At 46.1% G+C, this 21,643-nt stretch overlaps 1 protein-coding gene across 2 annotated transcripts in view; it reads left to right on the top strand.

The window, feature by feature from the left end:
- The window catches only part of PLP1 (proteolipid protein 1), a 52,566-nt gene that overhangs the window by 8,301 nt on the left and 22,622 nt on the right, over positions 1–21,643 (top strand). For both annotated transcript variants that reach the window (XM_077466148.1, XM_077466210.1), the window contains exons 2-5: positions 6,197–6,383; positions 9,663–9,924; positions 13,483–13,651; positions 18,146–18,219. In XM_077466148.1, the coding sequence (XP_077322274.1) occupies positions 6,197–6,383; positions 9,663–9,924; positions 13,483–13,651; positions 18,146–18,219 (692 nt within the window). The remainder of the gene's footprint in view (positions 1–6,196; positions 6,384–9,662; positions 9,925–13,482; positions 13,652–18,145; positions 18,220–21,643) is intronic.

The raw sequence follows: 21,643 nt of genomic DNA on the forward strand, positions 1-21,643 counted from the left end.
TAGATAATGTTTCTAAGGTCACCAGTGGTGCTAAAATGATCTTTCCTCATTTTAATGTGAAAACATAAAATCACAAAATCAATGCCATTTATGGCATTTCAGGATGCTGCAGTATTCATTCTTCATGGGAACATGGTGACAAGGTACAAAAAAGGTCAAACTTATTTATGCAATGTAGCAACCCAATGCTACCCAACCATGATGTTACTATGTTATATTCCCTCCAAAAGTATATGTTAAGAGTTAAAAATAGTTAGGTGCATACATTTTGCTTAAAGGTCTTTAGTGTCGATGTGTGTTGGTTATCTTCTGTGTGGTTCCTTCCACTGGCTTCTATGACACCACTGTGTCCTGCCGGCAGATAAAACCACAGAGCACAGTGGAGGACGCCAACATTGAACATTTCCAGAATTGTCCAAAGCAGAAGAATGGCAGAAACGAGATTGGCAAGTATTAAATACTTGATTTGCAGGAAAGACCTTTATTACTGTTCTTGGAAGGACCTTAATTGCTGCTTATATTGTCTATCTTGGCCTCGTTTTTTCACTCCACTTGTTCTGACATTATGTGATCTCTGACTACTGGCTTTGCCACTTGGTTCAAGTCACTCCTACCATCAGTGGTCAGTGAAGGAAATGGTGCTTTTTCCTCTGTGGCCATAATATATTGCCCCATTAGTGGTGGTCATTGTTGACTCTTGGTGCCGATCGTTGGTCAGTGGAAGAAATGTAACTCCATTACTGGTGGTAAATGGGAGGAATGTAGCCCCATCACTGTTGATTAGTGGAAGGAATGTAACCTCCACCATCAGTGATCAGTGCAGGAAATGGTGCCTCATCCTTGGTAGCCATAATATATTTCCCTATTATTGGTGGTTAGTGGGAGGAGTGTATCCACATCACTATTGGTCAGTGGAGGGAATGTAACCACCTCATCAGTGGTCAGTGTTAACTGTTAGTGCTGATTGATGGTCAGTGGGAGGAATGTAGCCTCATTATTGGTGGTCAATGGGAGGAATGTAACCCCACCATCAGTGGTCAGTGTCGACTGTTGGTGCTGATTGTTGGCCAGTAGGAGGACTGTAACATCATTATTGGTGGTCAATGGGAGGAATGTAGCCCTATCACTGTTGATCAATGGAAGGAATGTAACCCCACCATCAGTGGCCAGTGGAAGAAATGGTGCTTTATCCTTCATGACCACAATATATTGCCCCATCACTGGCGGTCAGTGGAGGGAATCTAACCCCATCATCGGTGGTCAGTGTTGACCCTTGATACTGATTGTTGGTCAGTAGAAAAAATGTAGCTCCATTATTGGTGGTAAATTAAAGGATTGTAGCCCCATCACTGTTTGGTGGAAGGAATGTAACCCCCATCATCAGTGGTCAGTGGAGGAAATGGTTCCATATCCTTGGTGACCAGAATATATTTCCCTGTTATTGGTGGTCTGTGGGAGGAGTGTAGCCCCATCACTGGTGGTCAGTGAAGGAAATGTAACCCCCATCATCAGTGGTCAGTGTTGACTGTTGGTGATTGTTGGTCAGTGGGAGGAATGTAGCCCCATTTTTGGTAGTCAATGGGAGAAATGTAGCCCTATCCATGTTAGTCAATGTAATTAATGTAACCCCACCATCAGAGGTCACTGTTGACTGTTGGTGCTGATTGTTGATCAGTGGGAGGAATGTAGCCCCATTATTGGTGGTCAATGGGAGGAATGTAGCCCTATCCATGTTAGTCAATGTAATGTAACCCCACCATCAGTGGTCAGTGTTGACTGTTGGTCAATGGAAGGAATGTAGCAATATTACTATTGATCAGTGGAAGGAATGTAACCCTACCATCAGTGGCCAGTGGAGGAAATTGTGCTTTATCCTTCATGGCCAGAATATATTGCCCCTTCACTGGTGGTGATGGGGCAATATATCAGCAGTCAATGGGAGAAATGTAGACCTATCACTGTTGATCAGTGACCCCACAATCAATGGTTCCTCATCCTTGGCGGCCATAATATATTGCAGGCAGATCACAGCTGGTGGAAGGGTCTTGCAGGGTGCTATGCATAGCTTCAGGGGCAATTAAACTGGGGAGAAAGGTGCTACATGATTCCTAGGAAATGAGGCAGGTTCCATCTGCAGTTGCCAAAGCACACTGTGAAAAGCTCACATTGTGCAGTGAAATCAAGATGAGAACTGTACAACTGTGCAAGACTGAAGGGAAGGCTGGAGGTCAGCTTTAAGGCAGCATAAACCATGTAAACAATTTGTAGTTTTGATTGCTATGGCTGATACACTGATGTCATTATTTTTTATCATATTTGGTAGTGGAGCTTAAAACAGCACACAATATTGTCTCAGACATGGTGGGTGTTAATGTGGGATGACCCTACTTGAATTACATAACCAACAGATAAGAAAAAAAATTAACAAATTCTTTTTTTTCGGGTCTTAAATTACTTTGCAGCACTATACAATGTGGGGCATTTATCGGTGGCGTTGCGCAATATTCTGTGCGTTCATATGATGCAGTGGGAGTAATAAGTGTTAATCAGTGTCAGGGTATGCCTGGCCGCAGTACATCAGTCTTTTGTTTGCAGTACAGAGGCTAATTGTCTATTTGTGTGACTATATGTGGGTGTGTTCTATATTGTGTGCAGGTTATGAATATAGTTTCTGTATACTGTACTGCGATGGCTCTGCATGAGGCATTATTCAACAGAAATAAAGTATGCCAACAAACAAAGGATCAATGTTTAGGTGACATAGTAAAGATGCATCTGCTTGTTTAGCACCATGGGTGACACTGCGGCAAAAGAATATAAATGTTTGTTTTCTAAGTGTCACCTGCGGGACTTAGAACAAAAATGTAGTTGGTTATGAATACTCCACTATAAGGCTAACTTTCATGGCTGGGATATGGTTACATTGCTGACACTTTTTTTATGGCTTTTTTTTAAATAACTACTTTACTATTACTATTTTCCAAAGCTGCTTTACTACATATTCAAAAGTCTCAACCAGGGTTCCTTGGAACTCTAGGATTTCTCCAGAGGTTGCTAGGGGTTCCTTACAAAGCTTCTTTATTACATGTCCAAACGTCTCACCCAGGGTTCCTTGGTACCCTAGGGTTCCTCCAGAGGTTGCTAGGGGTTTCTTACAAAGCTGCTTCACTACATGTGCTTTGCCGCCAAATTATGTAATTAAAGTGTTTCAAGTGAAGGGCATTGTCAATGCTACATTATACAAATACATTCTAGACCAGCTTTTCTCAACCAGAATTCCATGGAACCCTAGGATTCCTCCAGGGATTGCTAGGGGTTCCTTAAAAAGCTGCTTTACTACATGTCCACAAGTCTCAACCAGGGTTACATGGAACCCTAGGATTCCTCCAGAGGTTGCTAGGAGTTTCTCAAAAAGCTGCTTTACTACATGTCCAAAACTATGTGGCTTTACCTCCAAATGATTTTGTTAGTGTTTTAAGTGAAGGGTATTATTATTAATGCTACGTTATACAAATACATTCTAGACCAGCTTTTCTCAACCAGGATTCCATGGAACTCTAGGATTCCTCCAGAGGTTGCTAGTGGTTCCTTGCAAAGCTGCTTTACTATCCAAAATTATGCAGCTTTCCTTCAAAATGATTGAGTTCCAGTGAAGGGTATTGTAAATAGCCACATTATACAAATTCATTCTACACCAGTCGTTCTCAACCAGGGTTCCATGGAACCCTAGGGTTCCTCCAGAGTTTGCTAGGGGTTCCTTGAGAAATATCCTAGGATTCCTCTAGAGGTTGCTGAGGGTTCCCTGACAAATACTCTAGGATTCCTCCAGAGGTTGCTAGGGGTTGCTTGAGAAATAACCTTTCAGTTAAATAACCACTGAAACCAGCGATCATCTTTAACCATCTGTAAAGAAGGTTCTTCCCACTAACTGACACGTACCTGATGGTAGAGCCTGATATGCAGTGGATGGCCTCTCTTACACCTGTGACTTGAGCCCCCCCCGGTAGAGCAGACAGGGAGCGCAGGAGTGCAGAGTCGCATGAGTGCCTGATTGGTTGCAGACCGTGGAATCCGAAACAGCTGTAGGAGGAGTGGTAGCTCAGCAGGATTCTCCAGGCATAAGAGAGGGATGGTACAGGCAGGCCAGGTCATACACTGGCAGACATGTCAGGAGCAGATGCGGTGGCAGAAGAATAGTCAGGATACAGGCCGGGTCGGTAATGGTCTGGCAGCGAGGTAGCAGAAGGAGCAGGCAGGTGCAGTGGTCAGACAAGCTGGGTCGGGTGCAGGCGGATAGCAGGAATCTTCACAGGCACGCCGGGTCGGGGTAACGGGAACAGGTAACAAGATTTAGGTAGCAGGAACACTGTAGAGCAGACAGCACTGAGTCTGTGCACTGGCAGTGTTTAAATAGGGTGTTGGGCATCAAAGCTGTCACCGAGTGCAGGCATGTGCGTGCTGATGCATGCATGCGCACAGGAGGCAAGCTGTCAGGTCTTGGGTTCTCATGCGCACGCGTGCGCGCACACCTGCGTGCACAGGGGAGCCCAGATGCACCAGAGGTGTTTGAATTCTTCGGCCGCCATCTTGGATATTGGCTAGCCCTTCCTGACACTAACCAAAAATGTAAAGGCCTTCCTCCTACAGTTCACTGATTCAAGCAGGAGGCTCAAAAATATCTTCTGGTAATATTAAATTCCCACCTTGCACTTTATGGTATATTCTAAAATCAGTATGTGTCAAAAACGCATAACAGGGGTCCCCAAACTTCTTAAGCAAAGGCCCAGTTCACTGGCCATCTGATGGTTTGGGGGCAGAGCTATGGTCAGTAAGAGTATAAAATACCCTACTGGCATTAGACAGTGGGATTAAAATATTCATTGGCGTCAGTGGTCATAGTTGACTGTTGGTGCTGATTGTTTATAGTCAGTGGAAGCCTCACCATTGGTGGTCAGTGGGCAGAATGTATCCCCACCATCAGTGGTCAGTGAAGGAAACAGTGCTTCATCCTTGGTTGTCAAAATATACTGCTCTATCAATAGTGGTCAATTGGAGGAGTGAAGCCCCATCACTGGTTGTCAGTGGGAGTAATGTAGCCCTGTTATTGGTGGTCAGTGAGCGTAATGTAGCCCCACCATTTGTGGTCAGTAGGGGGAGTGTACCTCATCATTGGTGCTCAGTGGAAGAAAAAAAACCCTGTCATTGGTGGTCAGTGGAAGGATTGTAGCCCTATCATTGGTGGTCAGTGGGGGGGGAGGATATCCCCATCATTGTTGTCAGTGTAAGAATGTAGCCCTATCATTGATGGTCAAAGGGAGGAATTTAGCCCAATCATTGGCATTTAGCCGCACTTTCCTTGCAGGCTCCATCTTCTCATGAAGACAGCTGGGACCATGCTGGCACCATCAAACAGGAGATCATTCCCTTTAATAGTGCCTGTGTTAAAGTGGCTAGAGCTGGAACAGATCAAATCCATCAACAGGGACATTTTCCCAATATTTCCATGTGATATGTTAATTGTAGCTAACATCGCCATGCACAAAAACAACCAAAAAAATGTCCATTAGTTGTAGCTAGTTTGTGTATTTGTGATTTTTTTTTTCTCTCTCGTATAAATAAATATGATAAATTCCTCATAATTTCCAACTATTCCATCCCTAGCTATCGATATGTAAAGTAAAACCAAGCTATTGGCATCATAGAGGTCCTACTGAAGTCATATGAGATAAATGATGATGATGATTTCAACAGTTTGAAGGGACGTGGGGACCTATTGACCAATCCATCGGGGTCGGTAATCCAATAAGGATTAACACATCAATTTCCTAAGAGATAGAGATGGAGATGAGTAGGGAACTGGTCAAAGTACTGCTGCCTACTCCTTGTCCAGTCACAGGCTGGAGGCTTGTCTTGTTCAAGAGAAGTGTAGTCTATAGATGTACCTTTATGAGGACTAATATTTACTCTACTTCCTCTCATCTTATACTAAAATTAACTAAACAAGATAATGTTAAAAGTAAAAAAAAAAAATGAATATGATCTAAAATCAGCAAAAATAGCAACATGAAAAGTGTACCAAACTTCAATAGAACTTTATTTAATGAAGGAAATGTAAATAAAATAACATAAGAAGCACAAATTACGCAATACAAGACAGAGAATACTAATATTTTCCTTGGTTGTGGTTTTATTACAGGCTGGCACGATGGCTGCATTCGTTGTATGGTTGGCATCCCAACCGCTTCTGTAATTGCCACCATCCTTTGTTTCACTGGGGTGGCCTTGTTTTGTGGATGTGGTCATGAAGCTCTGAGTGGAACTGAAAAACTGATTGAGACATACTTCTCGAAGAACTACCAGGAATATGAATACCTCATTCACGTGTAAGTAAACATCTTGATACATTAAAAAAAATGATCCCTCAGTACAGGACAGGAGTCCGTACAACTGTGCAAGACTGAAAAGAAGGCTGGAGGTCAGCTTTCCAAATTACTAAAAAATTGCCATGGGGGACCTGATCTCAGAAAAAGCCCTTTCCCTTCCCCTGTAATTTGCCTAATATGCTTTTTTCCTATGGCCATCGGCTCTATCTAGTGGATATAATGTGGTATTTTCCTGAATAAAGTATTTCAGCTTGTGACCAGCTCATCAGTGGCGGCTGGTGAAGTTTTTGGATGGGGGGGCGCCAGATCCCGCCCATCATGACCCCGCCCATCATTTTGCCCCCTCCCACTTCTCATAAACCACACCCCTTATGTAATCTGAAATAAAAATTGGGGTGGGTTCCCCCCTCTGAGAGCATACCAGGCCCTTAGGTCTGGAATGGATTCCAAGGGGAACCCCCTACGCCGAAAAAACGGCGTGGGGGTCCCCCCCAGATCCACACCAGACCCTTATCCGAGCACGCTACCCGGTCGGCCAGGAAAGGGGGTGGGGACGAGCGGGCGGCCCCCCCCTCCTGAGCCGTACCAGGCCGCGTGCCCTCAACATGGGGGGGTGCCTTGGGGGAGGGGGGGCGGGCGGCCCCCCCACCCCAAAGCACCTTGTCCCCATGTTGATGAGGACAAGGGCCTCTTCCCGACAACCCTGGCCGTTGGTTGTCGGGGTCTGCGGGCGGGGGGGCTTATCGGAATCCGGGAGCCCCCTTTAATAAGGGGGCCCCGGATACCGGCCCCCCACCCTATGTGAATGAGTATGGGGTACAATGTACCCCTACCCATTCACCTGTGAAAAAAAGTACAAAAAAAACACAACACAGGGTTAAAATATTTTATTGCACAGCTCCGGGGGTCTTCCGTCTTCCGGGGTCTTCTCGCCGGACTCCTCCGCTATCTTCTTGTAGCTCTTTTGCTAGCGGAGGAGCCCGGCTTTCTTCCTCGCCGCCGGCCTCTTCTTCCGACTTCGGGGGTCTTGTCCCCCTCTTCGGTTCTTCTACCGGGCCACTGCGCCTTCTTATAGCTCTTTTACAGACGGTGGCCCGGTCTTCTGTCGCTGCCGAAGCCGCCGCCGCCGCCCGCTCTTCTTCTTCTTCTTCTCCAGGAGATATATAAGTGGCAGCGCAGCACGTCCCTGGCATTCCGGCCGGAGAGATCGTCGAGTCAACATCTCCTGGAGAAGAAGAAGAAGAAGAAGAACGGGCGGTGCGGCGGCGACAGAAGACCGGGCCACCGCCTGTAAAAGAGCTATAAGAAGGCGTGGTGGCCCGGCCCCCCTCCCCCAAGGCACCCCCCCATGTTGAGGGCACGCGGCCTGGTACGGCTCAGGAGGGGGGGGGGCGCCCGCTCGTCCCCACCCCCTTTCCTGGCCGGCCGGGTAGCGTGCTCTGATAAGGGTCTGGTGTGGATCTGGGGGGGACCCCCACGCCGTTTTTTCGGCGTAGGGGGTTCCCCTTGGAATCCATACCAGACCTAAGGGCCTGGTATGCTCTCGGAGGGGGAACCCACGTCAATTTTTTTTTCAGAAATTTGGCGTGGAGTTCCCCCTTCAGAGTTCATTCTCTGATTGGCCACGGCAAAAGTCGCCTGGCCTGGGGAAACCTTTCTGGCTGTGAAAGCTTTTTTTCCATTCATTCAGCTAAATGCATGAACATTCTCAACAAAGTAGAAACTAGAAAGCCTTTATGCGGTGACTCACCTCCTGCCTCACTGTATTGCAGCTCCACTCGGGCTGAGGAACGGAGCTGCCGACGTCACTTCCGGGTTTCGTGAAGCAGCCGAAAGCCGGAAGTGACCTGCCTGTCTAAGATTGACAATGCTCCCGCCCGTAGAATCACAGTGATTTTACGGGCGGAAGCTAGGCGGCGTTCTGCAGTGCGCCGCAAGGCGGGTTTTTAACCCTCAAATGAAGCGCCATGGATGCAATCTTGTGATTGCATCGACGTGGCGCTTCTCATAGTGCACTGTGACCGGCGCCACAGTACACTATGTTAAATTGTTAAATGACATTTTTTTTTTTTTTAAATGTCTTAAAGGGCCCGTATTTTTTTTTTTTTTACTTTTTTTTTTTTTTTTTTTACACCTAGGGGGAGGGGGGCGGCGCCCGGGCGCCCCCTATGGGCGGGCCGCCACTGCAGCTCATGCATAATCAGTGATTGAAAACTTTATTCCATCCTGCCTCAGGTGACCCAGTTAATTAACCACTAGCGGCCGCCATCTTGCTTTTCCAATAGCATAGCCCGCTCATCAAAGACCCCTCTTCCCTTCCTTCAGTAGTCACAGCTTAAGTGGGGAGGGTGTGGTTAGAGGTGGAATTGATGGCTTAGCTGTTGACTTTTGTTAAAAAGTCAATTTGCATACCAGTAAAAACAGTTTTAGTCTGCTTAGGCTACACATTTTGGGGAATGAAGGATGTGATCAAGGAGACTCTGAAGGCAACATTAAGGGGTACATTTATTTTTGAAAAATTGGCGTGGAAATGTCTCCTAACATCTGTTAGCCCTTGTACATGGAATGTGTCAGATCGGACCGATTTGTCGGATATTCCGACTGTGTGTGGTCTAAATCGGACTGTTTCCGTCGGATACTCCGACGGACCAAGTTTTCCAACTTGTTGGTAAAATTTTCCGACAAAATGCTCCGATCGGACATACTCCGATCATGTGTAGAAAATTCCGATCGGACAAAGTGCCACGCATGCTCAGATCAAATTCCTACACCAAAGCTATTGGCTACTAGCGTGAACGTAGTCCCGTCATAACAAAATAACGTCATCACGTCGGTTTTTCCGACAACTTTGTCCGACCGTGTGTATGCAACAGTTTCGGACAAAATCCTTCAGACTAAATCCGACGGATTTGGTTGTCGGAATCTCCGACCGTGTGTACAAGGGCTTACACTTTAGCCTCGTAATTTGCCTAATATGTTTATTTCCTGTGATCAGCAGCTCTATCTAGTGGACATAATGTGGTATTTTCCTGCATAAGGTATTTCAGTTAATACCACATTATGGCCACTGGATGGAGCTAACACTCATAGGAAATAAAGATATTAGGCAAATTGTGGGGATTACTTGTGTGGAAGGGTTAGACTTCCATACAGAAATGATTTATTTTTTTATCACTAGACCCCTAAGTTTACATGCTTAAGGTATGGAATGGTGGACTTTACTACTGACTTCCCTATAACTAACCTTTTCCAGTGTAACTCTTTTGTTCTCTCTTAAAGGATCAATGCCTTCCAGTATGTGATATACGGCATCGCCATCTTCTTTTTCCTGTTCGGAATCCTGCTCCTGGCTGAAGGATTTTATACCACAACTGCAATCAAACACATTCTGGGAGAGTTCAAGCCACCCTCTAAAGGCGGCCTCATCTCTACTGTAACTGGAGGACCACCCAAGCCTAGGAGTGTCAGGGGCAGGCAGCCAATTCACACCTTGGAGCTCCTCTGCCGTTGCTTAGGGAAGTGGCTGGGACACCCAGACAAGGTAAGATCTACGCTGAAACAAGAGGACCCTCGGGTCCGCTTCCAACTTTGCATGCGCACCATGGCCCCATTCATTCCTACAGGTGATCTTCCCATGGAATACAGCTCCTAAAGGAAGCATGTTTCTGCTGCAAAGTGAAATACTACTTTTTTTTCCCACTCTCTTTCTTTTTTTTTTTCATCTCAGTGCTGCTTATCTTATCCAGCCTCTTTGAGCCATTTCCTGTCTACATGCACTTCAGCATCATGTCATAGGTCAGATTATTCATGGTGGCAACAGTGGACCATGCTTGTGTGATGGTACGGTGGCTTGTAGCCTCCATCAGTGGCACAGGTAACAATGTAGCAGATCAGGTGATCATGCCATAACAGGAAGTGCCTGAACATGGACTGTGGAAGGATCAGCAGGTATTATTTTAATGAAAAATACAGATTTGAATTTAATTCAAAAGAACATTTGAGATCACATTAACATTTTAAAGTTTTTAGTGATTGGATTTAAATCTACTTTTCCGCATATGTCAAGGCAAAAAAAATTAAAATAATAATTTGTACATTCCCCATGATTTATCCCTTGAAACACACTGCAAGTACAGAAAAATAACCCTTGATGTGCCAAAAATATCCATGCCTACCTTTCCTTTGGCATGATAACATTATGTCTTATGTCTACTTCAATTCTGAAGAGCACAAACCTTCCCTTATGTTCTCCCCCCTTCTTCTTCTTCATAACCCCTCCTCCACATGTCCTCCTAATGCCTCGCCCGCTATAACCCCTCCTCATCTTCCCCTTCCTCATCTGCTCCCGCGTTCCCCATCTCCATAACCCTCCTCCTCATTATCATCATCTTTCTCCTCAGTACCCCACCCCATCTTCATAATCCCTCTTCATCATCATCATCATCATTTTCCCCCTCCTTGTCTCCATAACACTTTCTCCTCATCATCTCCCCCATCCTCATCATCATTTTCCCCATTTGTGTCTCCATAACCCCTCCTCATTACCATCTCCCCCATCCTCCTCATAATTTCCCCCCTCCGTGTCTCCATGACTCTTCCTTATCATTTTCCCACTCCTTGTCTCCATAACCCTTCCTTATCATAATTTTCCCCCTCCTTGTCTCCATAACCCTTCCTCATCATTCTTTCCCCCCTCCGTGTCTCCATAGCCCTTCTTCATCATAATTTCCCCCCTCCTTGATTCCATAACCCTTCCTCATCATCATCTCCCCTATCCTCATCATCCTTTTCCCCCTCCATATCTTCATAACCAGTCATCATCCATTTTCCGCATCCTTGTCTCCATAACCCTTCCTCCTCATCATCTACCCTATCCTCATCATCATTTCCCCCTTCTGTGTCTCCGTAACCTTTCCTCATTATCATGTTCCTCCTATTTGTCTTAATAACTGTTCCTCATTGTCAGGTCACCTGAGACCAGGTGACAGATGCACTCCGTAGGAGTCAGAAGTGCACTGCTAGGTAGTGGACCTTAGGACTGACTGCTACAGATTGTACCCAGGGAGATTCAGGACACAGGTCTACTGGATCACTAACACAGATCCCAGCAGGAGCTAGAGCATAGATTCCCCAGGGCACGGAGTCTAAGAGCCAGCAGGTGTTCACTAGAGCCTCCAGTGGTGAGGATGGACTTCGCTGCAGTCTGGCTCCAGGTCACGGCCCCTAGGGTCTCACAGCTCACACTCACAGTAGACTACAGGAGAAGGAAGCAGCAGGCTGGAACAACAAGGATAGTAAGGGAATAAGGCAGAGGGGAGGGCAACTAGCAGACAGGAACAGAGTACACGCCAAAGGTTCAGGGTCACAGGCAGACAGGGATGGTCAGGGACATGCCAAAAGATCAAGGTCACAAGCAGACAGGAATCGTTGAACACGTCAAGGTCGGTAACCGAGACAAACATAGAGCACACGACAAGCAGGAAACAGGAAGCCAAACATATAATGTATACACAATGGTTGATCAGCACCACTGGTTTGCAGTGCACAGGTTAATATAGGGTTCCCTGATAGGGACTGGGGTGGAGCCATGCTTAGAGGAGAGGTTATAAAAACCACCAGATGGAAGTGGTTGGCCTCTTAGTCTAACCACATGAGGAGAGGTAAGCAAACAGAGGAAGATTACTGCATGACCATGGCACTCATCTCCTCCACCTCTTTTCTCCAAAACCCCTCTACCTAATCATCTTCCCCTTCCTCATCCCCCCCTTCATCTCAATAACCCTTCCTCATCATCATATCCCCCCCCCTCCATCTTCATAATTCTTCCTCATCTCCATAACCCCTCCTCCTCACCTCCATAAACCCTTCTTATCTTCTCCACATATCCTTCCAACACATCTTCTCCATAACTACTAATAATCACCCCCTTCCTCATTCACCCCCCCTCCATCCTCATCTCCCTAACCCCTCATTATCATCCTCCCCTCCATAACTCCTCCTTCACATCTCATCCTAGCACCTCATCTCCATAACCCCTCCAACTAATTATCTTCCCCTTCCCCATCTCCCCCATCTCGATAAACCCTAATCATCCTCATCGCCCTCTTCGTTTCTCCCCTCAACTCAATAACCCCTCCTCATCGCCATAACCCCTTTCTCATCTCCTCCACCCTCCTCCCCTCCTCATCTCCATGACCGTTCCTCCACATATCCCAATGCCTCGTCTTCTTGACCTCTCTACCTAATCATAATCCACTTCCTCACCCCCTCCCGCCCCAATCTTCATAACTCCTCATCCTTGGTCATTGTTTTACACAATGACCACTTTTCACTCTCCTCTCCACTCCCTTCTCCCCCCGCTTTCTTTTATTTAATTCCTTATGTTTGTCACTTTTTGTATTTTTATTTTGTACACGTTTTTGCACATGTGATTGGTATAGTTTAGGTCCTCGGGCCTGCCCTGAAAGTCTTGGGAGAGGGTGGACATGGCCTTCTGGCTTAGTTCCCCCTCTCTCATGGGGTCTTCCTTTGGGGGAGCCCCACCAAGTACTTGGGTGAGTCTGTTTCGGCAGACCCTCCAGAGAAAGGGGTCCATCTGGTTTCGGCCAGATGGACCAAGTGTAAAGTACCCCAGTCCCCGTCTGGAGCCTCATGCCCTGGGGGGATCAGGGCGAGGCCTTCTGATTTTAGAGGGTTTGTGTACATCCGTTGCACTTTTTTTGTGTTTCATGCCTTATGTGTGTGCACATTTTTTTGGCACCGGGTAAAGTTTTTAAGTGTGTTGGGCTTTCAAAAATACTTCTACTCATTCTTATCTCCACCCCCGCTATCTCTATAACCCCTCCTTCTGCACAGGCAGATGTCACAGGAAGTTTTCAGCTTATTACATTTCTGGCAGATTCAACAGGGAATTGTTTTATACTGATTAAACAGATGCAAGATATTTCCAATGGAATATTAAGAAGAACAAAATGGAGCAAATCAAAGAAGATCATCGCTAGGGTTTAAATACACTTTAAGAGTTTTGTTCTTTCACTGCTGTAGCAAAGTGTGCTCTCCTTTTTTGTGTTTACCTGGAATTGTACTATGTTCATTATAGTTTGTTGGAGTCACATACGCTGTCACCATCCTGTGGATCCTGATCGTTGCCTGCTCTGCTGTCCCTGTCTACATTTACTTCAACACTTGGGTGACCTGTCAATCAATTGCATTTCCTGCAAAGACCTCGGCTGGCATCAGTAACTTGTGTGCTGACGCACGAATGTACGGTACGTGTGATGTTTGAATGATGGCTAAGCTTTAGTCATGACCAGGGCTGGACTGGGACAGAAATTTGGCCCTGGACTTCATCCAGACCGGCCCACTTACATTTTGAGTGTCCCATCACCAGCCCCCTTACATCAGAGTGTCCCATCACCAGCCCCCTTACATCAGAGTGTCCCATCAGCACCCCCTTATGTCAGAGTGTCCCATCAGCACCCCCTTACGTCAGAGTGTCCCATCAGCAGCCCCCTTACATCAGAGTGTCCCATCAGCAGCCCCCTTACATCAGAGTGTCCCATCAGCAGCCCCCTTACATCAGAGTGTCCCATCAGCAGCCCCCTTACATCAGAGTGTCCCATCAGCTCCCCCTTACATCAGAGTGTCCCATCACCAGCCCCCTTACATCAAAGTGTCCCATCACCAGCCCCCTTACGTCAAAGTGTCCCATGAGCAGCCCCCTTACACCAGAGTGTCCTATCAGCTCCCCCTTACATCAGAGTGTCCCATCATCACCCCCTTACATCAGAGTGTCCCATGAGCAGCCCCCTTACATCAGAGTGTCCCATGAGCAGCCCCCTTACATCAGAGTGTCCCATGAGCAGCCCCCTTACATCAGAGTGTCCCATGAGCAGCCCCCTTACATCAGAGTGTCCCATCAGCACCCCCTTACATCAGAGTGTCCCATCAGCTCCCCCTTACATCAGAGTGTCCCATCACCAGCCCCCTTACATCAAAGTGTCCCATCACCAGCCCCCTTACGTCAAAGTGTCCCATGAGCAGCCCCCTTACATCAGAGTGTCCCATCACCAGCCCCCTTACATCAGAGTGTCCCATCAGCAGCCCCCTTACATCAGAGTGTCCCATCAGCTCCCCCTTACATCAGAGTGTCCCATCACCAGCCCCCTTACATCAGAGTGTCCCATCACCAGCCCCCTTACGTCAAAGTGTCCCATGAGCAGCCCCCTTACACCAGAGTGTCCTATCAGCTCCCCCTTACATCAGAGTGTCCCATCAGCTCCCCCTTACATCAGAGTGTCCCATCAGCACCCCCCTTACATCAGAGTGTCCCATGAGCAGCCCCCTTACATCAGAGTGTCCCATGAGCAGCCCCCTTACATCAGAGTGTCCCATGAGCAGCCCCCTTACATCAGAGTGTCCCATCAACACCCCCTTACATCAGAGTGTCCCATCAGCACCCCCTTACATCAGAGTGTCCCATCAGCACCCCCTTACATCAGAGTGGCCCATCACCAGCCCCCTTACATCAGAGTGGCCCACTGAGCCATCGGCCCACCGGGAAACTCCCGGTCGCCCCAATGGCCAGTACATGCCTGGTCATGACTAAGGATACCAATATATTATCATTATATATTCCTAGAAGGAACTGTTCTGTTTTTATGAAAATGATTTACTCTTTATGACTTTTTATTTGCACTATATGGCCAAAATTTATGGACACTTGACCGTCACACCTATATCAGCTTACATAGTTACATAGTTACATAGTTAGTCAGGTTGAAAAAAGACACAAGTCCATCCAGTTCAACCTTAAAAACAAATAAATAAAATAAAAAAATAATCGTACAATCCAAATACCCAATTTTATGCCCACAATTGATCCAGAGGAAGGCGAAAAAAAACCCTAGCAAAGCATGCTCCAATTTGCTACAGCAGGGGAAAAAAAATTCCTTTCTGATCCCCCAAGAGGCGATCGGATTTTCCCTGGATCAACTTTACCTATGTTAGTACCTAGTTATATTATGTACCATCAGGAAAGTATCCAGGCCTTTCTTAAAGCAATCTACTGAGCTGGCCAGAACCACCTCTGGCGGGAGTCTATTCCACATTTTCACAGCTCTAACTGTGAAGAAACCTTTCCGTACTTGAAGATGAAATCTCTTTTCCTCTAGACGTAAAGAGTGCCCCCGTGTCCTCTGGGTTGACCGTACAGAGAACAACTCAACACCAAGTTCACTATATGGACCCCTAATATATTTGAACATGTTGATCATATCCCCCCTTATTCTCCTCTTCTCAAGAGTGAATAAATTTAGTTCCTCTAATCTCTCCTCATAGCTGAGCTCCTCCATGCCTCTTATCAGTTTGGTTGCCCTTCTCTGCACTTTCTCCAGTTCCCCGATATCCTTTTTGAGAACTGGTGCCCAAAACTGAACTGCATATTCCAGCTTGTTGGACATCTCATTCCAAAATCTTGGTCGTTAATATGGAGTTTCCCCCATTTGCTGTTAAAGTAGGCTCCACTCTATGGGGAGATTTTGGAGTGTGTCTGCAGGAACTTGTGCCCATTCAACCAAAAATTATCTTTGTGAGTCTAGGCACTGATGTTGTTTGGGAAGACCTGACTTTCAGTTGGTGTTCTAGTTCATCCCAAAGGTGTCCAGTGAGGTTGAGTTCAGGTATTGATGTTGGATGAAAAGACCTGATCCCAAAGGTGTTCACTAGGGTTGAGGTCAGGTGCTGATGGATAAGAAGATCTGATCCCAAAGATGTTCAGTAGGGTTGAGGTCAGGTACTTATGTTGGATGAGAAGACCTGATCCCAAAGATGGTCAGTGGGGTTGAGGCCAGGTTCTGATGTTGGATGAAAAGATCTGGTCCCAAAGATGGTCAGTAGGGTTGAGGTCAGGTACTAATGTTGGATGAGAAAATCGGAGCCCAAAGATGGTCAGTAGGGTTGAGGTCAGGTACTAATGTTGGATGAGAAAATCTGAGCCCAAAGGTGGTCAGTAGGGTTAGGGTCAGGTACTAATTTTGGATGAGAAGACGTGATCCCAAAGATGGTCAGTAGGGTTGAAGTCAGGTAACATGTTTGATGAGAAGAACTGATCCAAAAGGTGGCCAGTAGGGTTGAGGTCAGGTACTAAGGTACTAATGTTGGATGAGAAGATCTAATCTCAAAGATGTTCAGTGGGGTTGAAGTCAGGTACTGATGTTAGATTAGAAGATCTGATCCCAAAGGTGCTCTGTAAGGTTGAGGTCAGGAAAGAAAAGTTAAAAACTCCTGCGCTTAAGAGATTGCCGTGCGGTTGATTCTAAAGAGATGGAAAGGACTTCAATAATCAAGTCACCGCATCAGCTGTGCTGCCACTCACAACAGGTCAAGGGCAACCCAGAGAAAATTCTAAAAGGGGGAAAAAAGGAACAGAAAGCGCACCAGCCTTGCGCATTACCTTTGCAACACTTTGTGAGTATGCATTTTTTACATTTTTCACTCACTAAACAAGGTACATATTCAAGCATAGAGTATAAAGTCCATAAGTTGCAACAGTAGTGGGATGTATAGTCCAAAAAGCATCTGACGCATTTCAAGGGTTTCCCCTCTTCTTCAGGGCTCTGAAGAAGAGGGGACACCCTCAAAATGCATCAGATGCTTTTTGAATTATACATCCCACTACTGTTGCTTGCCAGCTGATCTTTCTGGATGATGCATCTTATGGACTTCATACTCTATACTTGAATATCTAACTCGTTTGTGAGTACGCATTTTTAACATTTTTCACTCGTTACAGTGTTGCAAAGGTAATGCGCAAGGCTGGTGTGCTTTCTGTTAATTTTTTTTCCCTTTTAGGGTTGAGGTCAGATACTGATGTTGGTTGGGAAGACCTGATCCTAAAGGTGTTCAGTGGGGTTGAAGTCAGGTACTGATGTTAAATGTGAAGATTAGATCCCAAAGCTGTCAGTAGGATTGAGGTTGTGTACTGATGTTGGATGACAAGAGCTGACCCCAGCGGGTTTTAGTAGGATTGAGGTCAGGGCTGTGTACAAAACACAAAGCTCCTCCACACCAAACTGGTAAAGACATGTCTTTATAGTCAGGTCAGTTATTGATACGTAATGGGAAGACCTGGCTTGGTGTTTCCATTAATCCCAAAGATGTTCAGTAGCGTGGAGGTCAGAGCTCTCTGCGGGCCACTTGAGTATGAAGTTGCCCCAACTCTACCCCTTGTAGCTATATTAACAATATTTGCGCCCATTTAGACAAATGAGCTTTTGCAAGGACATGTAATGATGTTGAATTAGAAGACATGGCTTAAGACTGGTGTTTCATTTCATCTCAAAGGTGTTCAGTAGGGTTAAGGTCAGGGCTCTGGTGTGGAACTCAGAACTTGAGTGGCCTGCACAAACTGGTCAAACCATGTCTTTATGGAGCTGGCTTTATACATAGGGGCACAATAGTAGTGGAACAGGAAAGGATCTTCCCCAAACTGTTACCACAAGGTTGAAGGCCATAATTGTCTTTGTATGCTGTAGTATTAACAGTACTCTTCACTGGAGATACCTGAACTCAGTCATTTGGAGGGAGATCCACATACTTATGGTCATGTAATGTATATTGTAAGTCAATCAAATGTATTTGCTAATTACTATCTCAGGGATAAATTCAATTTAAGAAATGTATCAATTTAAAGCCTTTAACCAGATAACACACATCCTTGTAGCATTGTCCAAAACCATTTAATATTGGTTCTTTCTCTACAGGAGTTCTGCCATGGAATGCTTTTCCCGGGAAAGTGTGTGGAGCCAGTCTACTTGCTATTTGCAAAACCAATGAGGTTAGAAAACGTTTTTATATATATTTTTTTTGAGCAGTTACAATTTTTTTTAATATAAATTGCTAGGAGAGCTTCCCTTGGGCACCACCCTGAGCTTAGGTCAGACAGGGCTACATGACTGCTATGTGGGTAGTTCAGCAGAGTTGCAATAAGTTGGCAATGAGCCTATGGTTTCACAAGGGATCGCCCCAAGGCAGTTATGGATGGGGCAGATGGGGGGGTTCTAAGTCCTACAGCATCTCCAAACTGGCTGCTCCTGGGGTGGACACTTTTTTTTTTTTTTATCTCTTCAGCTTTAGGTGCTGTTCCCTGAATAGTCCTTTATATGCCATTAATTAATTTTCCTTTTTTAAGTCTTTTTCTCCTTTATTTTCACCTGGTGATACTGCCAGTAACACACTTCCTGTTCTAGGGTGGCAACATTCACTCCCTATACTGTATCTTTGGAGGACCAGCGTTGTCACCCTAGGAAAGGAAGTGTATAGGCAGGGCCATCCCCATGTGGGCATAACATTCCATTGACGGGCACCACTAACTAGCCTCTTGCCGTAACTCCACATCAGTGTGAGTCCCCGCTCCCAGAGGAAGCCAGATATTGTAAATTCACCAGCACATGTACATTGCCATGACCAGGGCTCCTGATAAGGGGGTAGCCCCTTCCCTCCTGTACAGGACCCAGGCCACATAAGTTCAACAGGGGGGTCTCAGAGCAGCAAGAGTGGCTGCAATTACTGAAACCAACCCCCCTGCGTTTACAATGCTTCTGTTTGTGAATGAACAGGGAGCCTGTGTACAGAGTGCTTCCTGTTCATTCACTCTGCAGCTGAATCTGTGTTCTCAATCTCTTTCTGTTGGGTGTCTGTTTAGACCTCTGATATTTCACCAACCCCCACAGTGCTGTTCAAAAAATTTGAAAATTTAAATAAACAAAAATGGTAAAAATCTCTCAGGATTGAGCCCACACAAGTGCTCTTGCTATGGAGGGCAGTCTGTGGGGGTAAGGAGCCAAGCGCACCAGTGGAGGAACCAAGAAGTGGAGGATCGGGGCTGCTCTGTGCAAAACCATTACACGGGGCAGGTAAGTATGACAGGTTTGGAGCTCCTCTCCACCGGAGCTCATTCTGGATGTATGAATGAGTGGTTTGTCCATGCAGCTGAAGCCACCTGTTAGGCTTGGTTCACTGTTCCTTTGGATGTGCCCCTTTTGCCAGCCTGCACCTTTCTCCCTGGTGACCTCGGGGGTTTGGCTACCCCAGCTTAATTGTTGTTCATAATCTAGCACCAAGGTTACTTCAGGACATACATCTTGAGAGCACTAGTCTTCCAAGCTTGTAACTCCTCACCATGATGGCTGCAGTCATTGTAACCCATCCAGGTTGAGCCATCTACATCTCGTCTCTGACTCCTTACTATCCAGGGTACAAGGACCTCTCTTAGTAGTCCCCAGCCGGGTAACACCAATCAGTGGGTGCACTACATGCAGGCAGATTTGGCCCCACCAAGTCCCATGAGGGCTAGCTACAGAGCCTAACACTTTGATTCTCCACCTGAACTCCAACCTCACCGTGACTCACTCATTATACATCTATCAGGGTGAAGAATTACCTAGTAACCAAAGAATTGTTTTAACACCCCGTTACAAGTGTTTAAAGAGGAGATCCAGGCTCCCCCAAAAAAATTAAAATTCAGCAGCTACAAATACTGTAGCTGCTGACTTTTAATATCAGGACACTTACCTGTCCACATATCCAGCGATTTCCTCACCTGAGCCGATTCTTCAATCGGATTTGGGTGCAGGCATTGACATCTCAGGTAAGGGAAACAGGCAGTGAAACCTTTGCGGCTTCACAGCCTGTTTCCCACTGGCCATGCACGAGTGTGCCTTGTGAATGCATGCAGTGCCTTGTGAATGGTCTCGTAGTCTTCTGGGACCTAGGGGAAGGAGGGGATGCCGAATGTCCAGCTCAGATCACTGCGGCGCATCTTACTGGAAGTAGGAGTGGGTACCTGTCAAAACCAGGTACCCGATCCCCCCCAAAAAGGGCCAAATGTGGCAGTGAAGGGGGAGAGGATGCAAACAAGTGGAACTTCCCCTTTTGGGTGAAGTTCTACTTAAAGGACTACCAAAGTTATCAGCTCTTTCAATTTCTGGCAGGATCCACTGGTACTTTTTCACATATTGTACAGATATAACAAAATATTTTTGTTGGTAATTACTAAAAAAATGGGAAACCAAATGGGAATTTAGCAGTACTAAATTGACTAATGAAAGAAAATATTGGAAATATTCAGTATCTCACAAAAATGAGTACGCCCCTCACATTTGTGTAATTATTGTATTCTATCTTTTCATGTGACAACACTGAAGAAATGACACTTGTCTACAATGTAATGTAGTGAGTGTACAGCTTGTATAACAGTGTAAATTTGCTGTCCCCTCAAAATAACTCAACACACAGTCACTAATGTCTAAACCGCTGGCAACGAAAGTGAGTACATCCCTAAGTGAAAATATCCAAATTGGGCCCAAAGTGTCAATATTTTGTGTGGCCACCATTATTTTCCAGCACTGCCTTAACCCTCTTGGGCATGGAGTTCACCAGAGCTTCACAGGTTGTCGCTGGAGTCCTCTTCCACTCCTCCATGATGACATCACAGAGCTGGTGGATGATAGAGACCTTGTGCTCCTCCACCTTCTGTTTGAGGATGTCCCACAGATGCTCAATAGGGTTTAGGTCTGGAGACATACTTGGCCAGTCCATCACCTTTACCCTCAGCTTCTTTAGCACGGCAGTGATCATTTTGGAGGTGTGTTTGGGGTTGTTATCATGTTGGAATACTGCCCTGTCGCCCAGTCTCTGAGGGGAGGGGATCATGCTCTGCTTCAGTATGTCACAGTACATGTTGGCATTCCCTGAATGAACTGTAGCTCCCCAGTGCCGGCAGCACTCATGCAGCCCCAGACCATGAGACTCCCACCACCATGCTTGACTGTAGGCAAGACACACTTGTCTTTGTACTCCTCACCTGGTTGCCTCCACACATGCTTGCCACCATCTGAACCAAATAACTTTACCTTGGTCTCATCAGATCACAGGACATGGTTCCAGTAATCCATGTCCTTAGTCTGCTTGTCTTCAGCAAATTATTTGCGGGCTTTCTTGTGCATCATCTTTAGAAGAGGCCTCCTTCTGGGACAACAGCCATGCAGGCCAATTTGATACAGTGTGCGGCGTATGGTCTGAGCACTGACAGGCTGACTCCCCCACCCCTTCAACCTCTGCAGCAATGCTGGCAGCACTCATATGTCTATTTCTCAAAGACAACCTCTAGATATGATTCTGAGCATGTGACCTCAACTTCTTTGGTGGAAAATGGCGAGGCCTGTTCTGAGTGGAATCTGTCCTGTTAAGCCGCTGTTTGG

Source organism: Lithobates pipiens, unplaced genomic scaffold (genome assembly GCF_037356315.1).
Source record: "Lithobates pipiens isolate NorthernLeopardFrog02 unplaced genomic scaffold, aLitPip1_a1.2 Scaffold_1, whole genome shotgun sequence".
Lineage (NCBI taxonomy): Eukaryota > Metazoa > Chordata > Amphibia > Anura > Ranidae > Lithobates > Lithobates pipiens.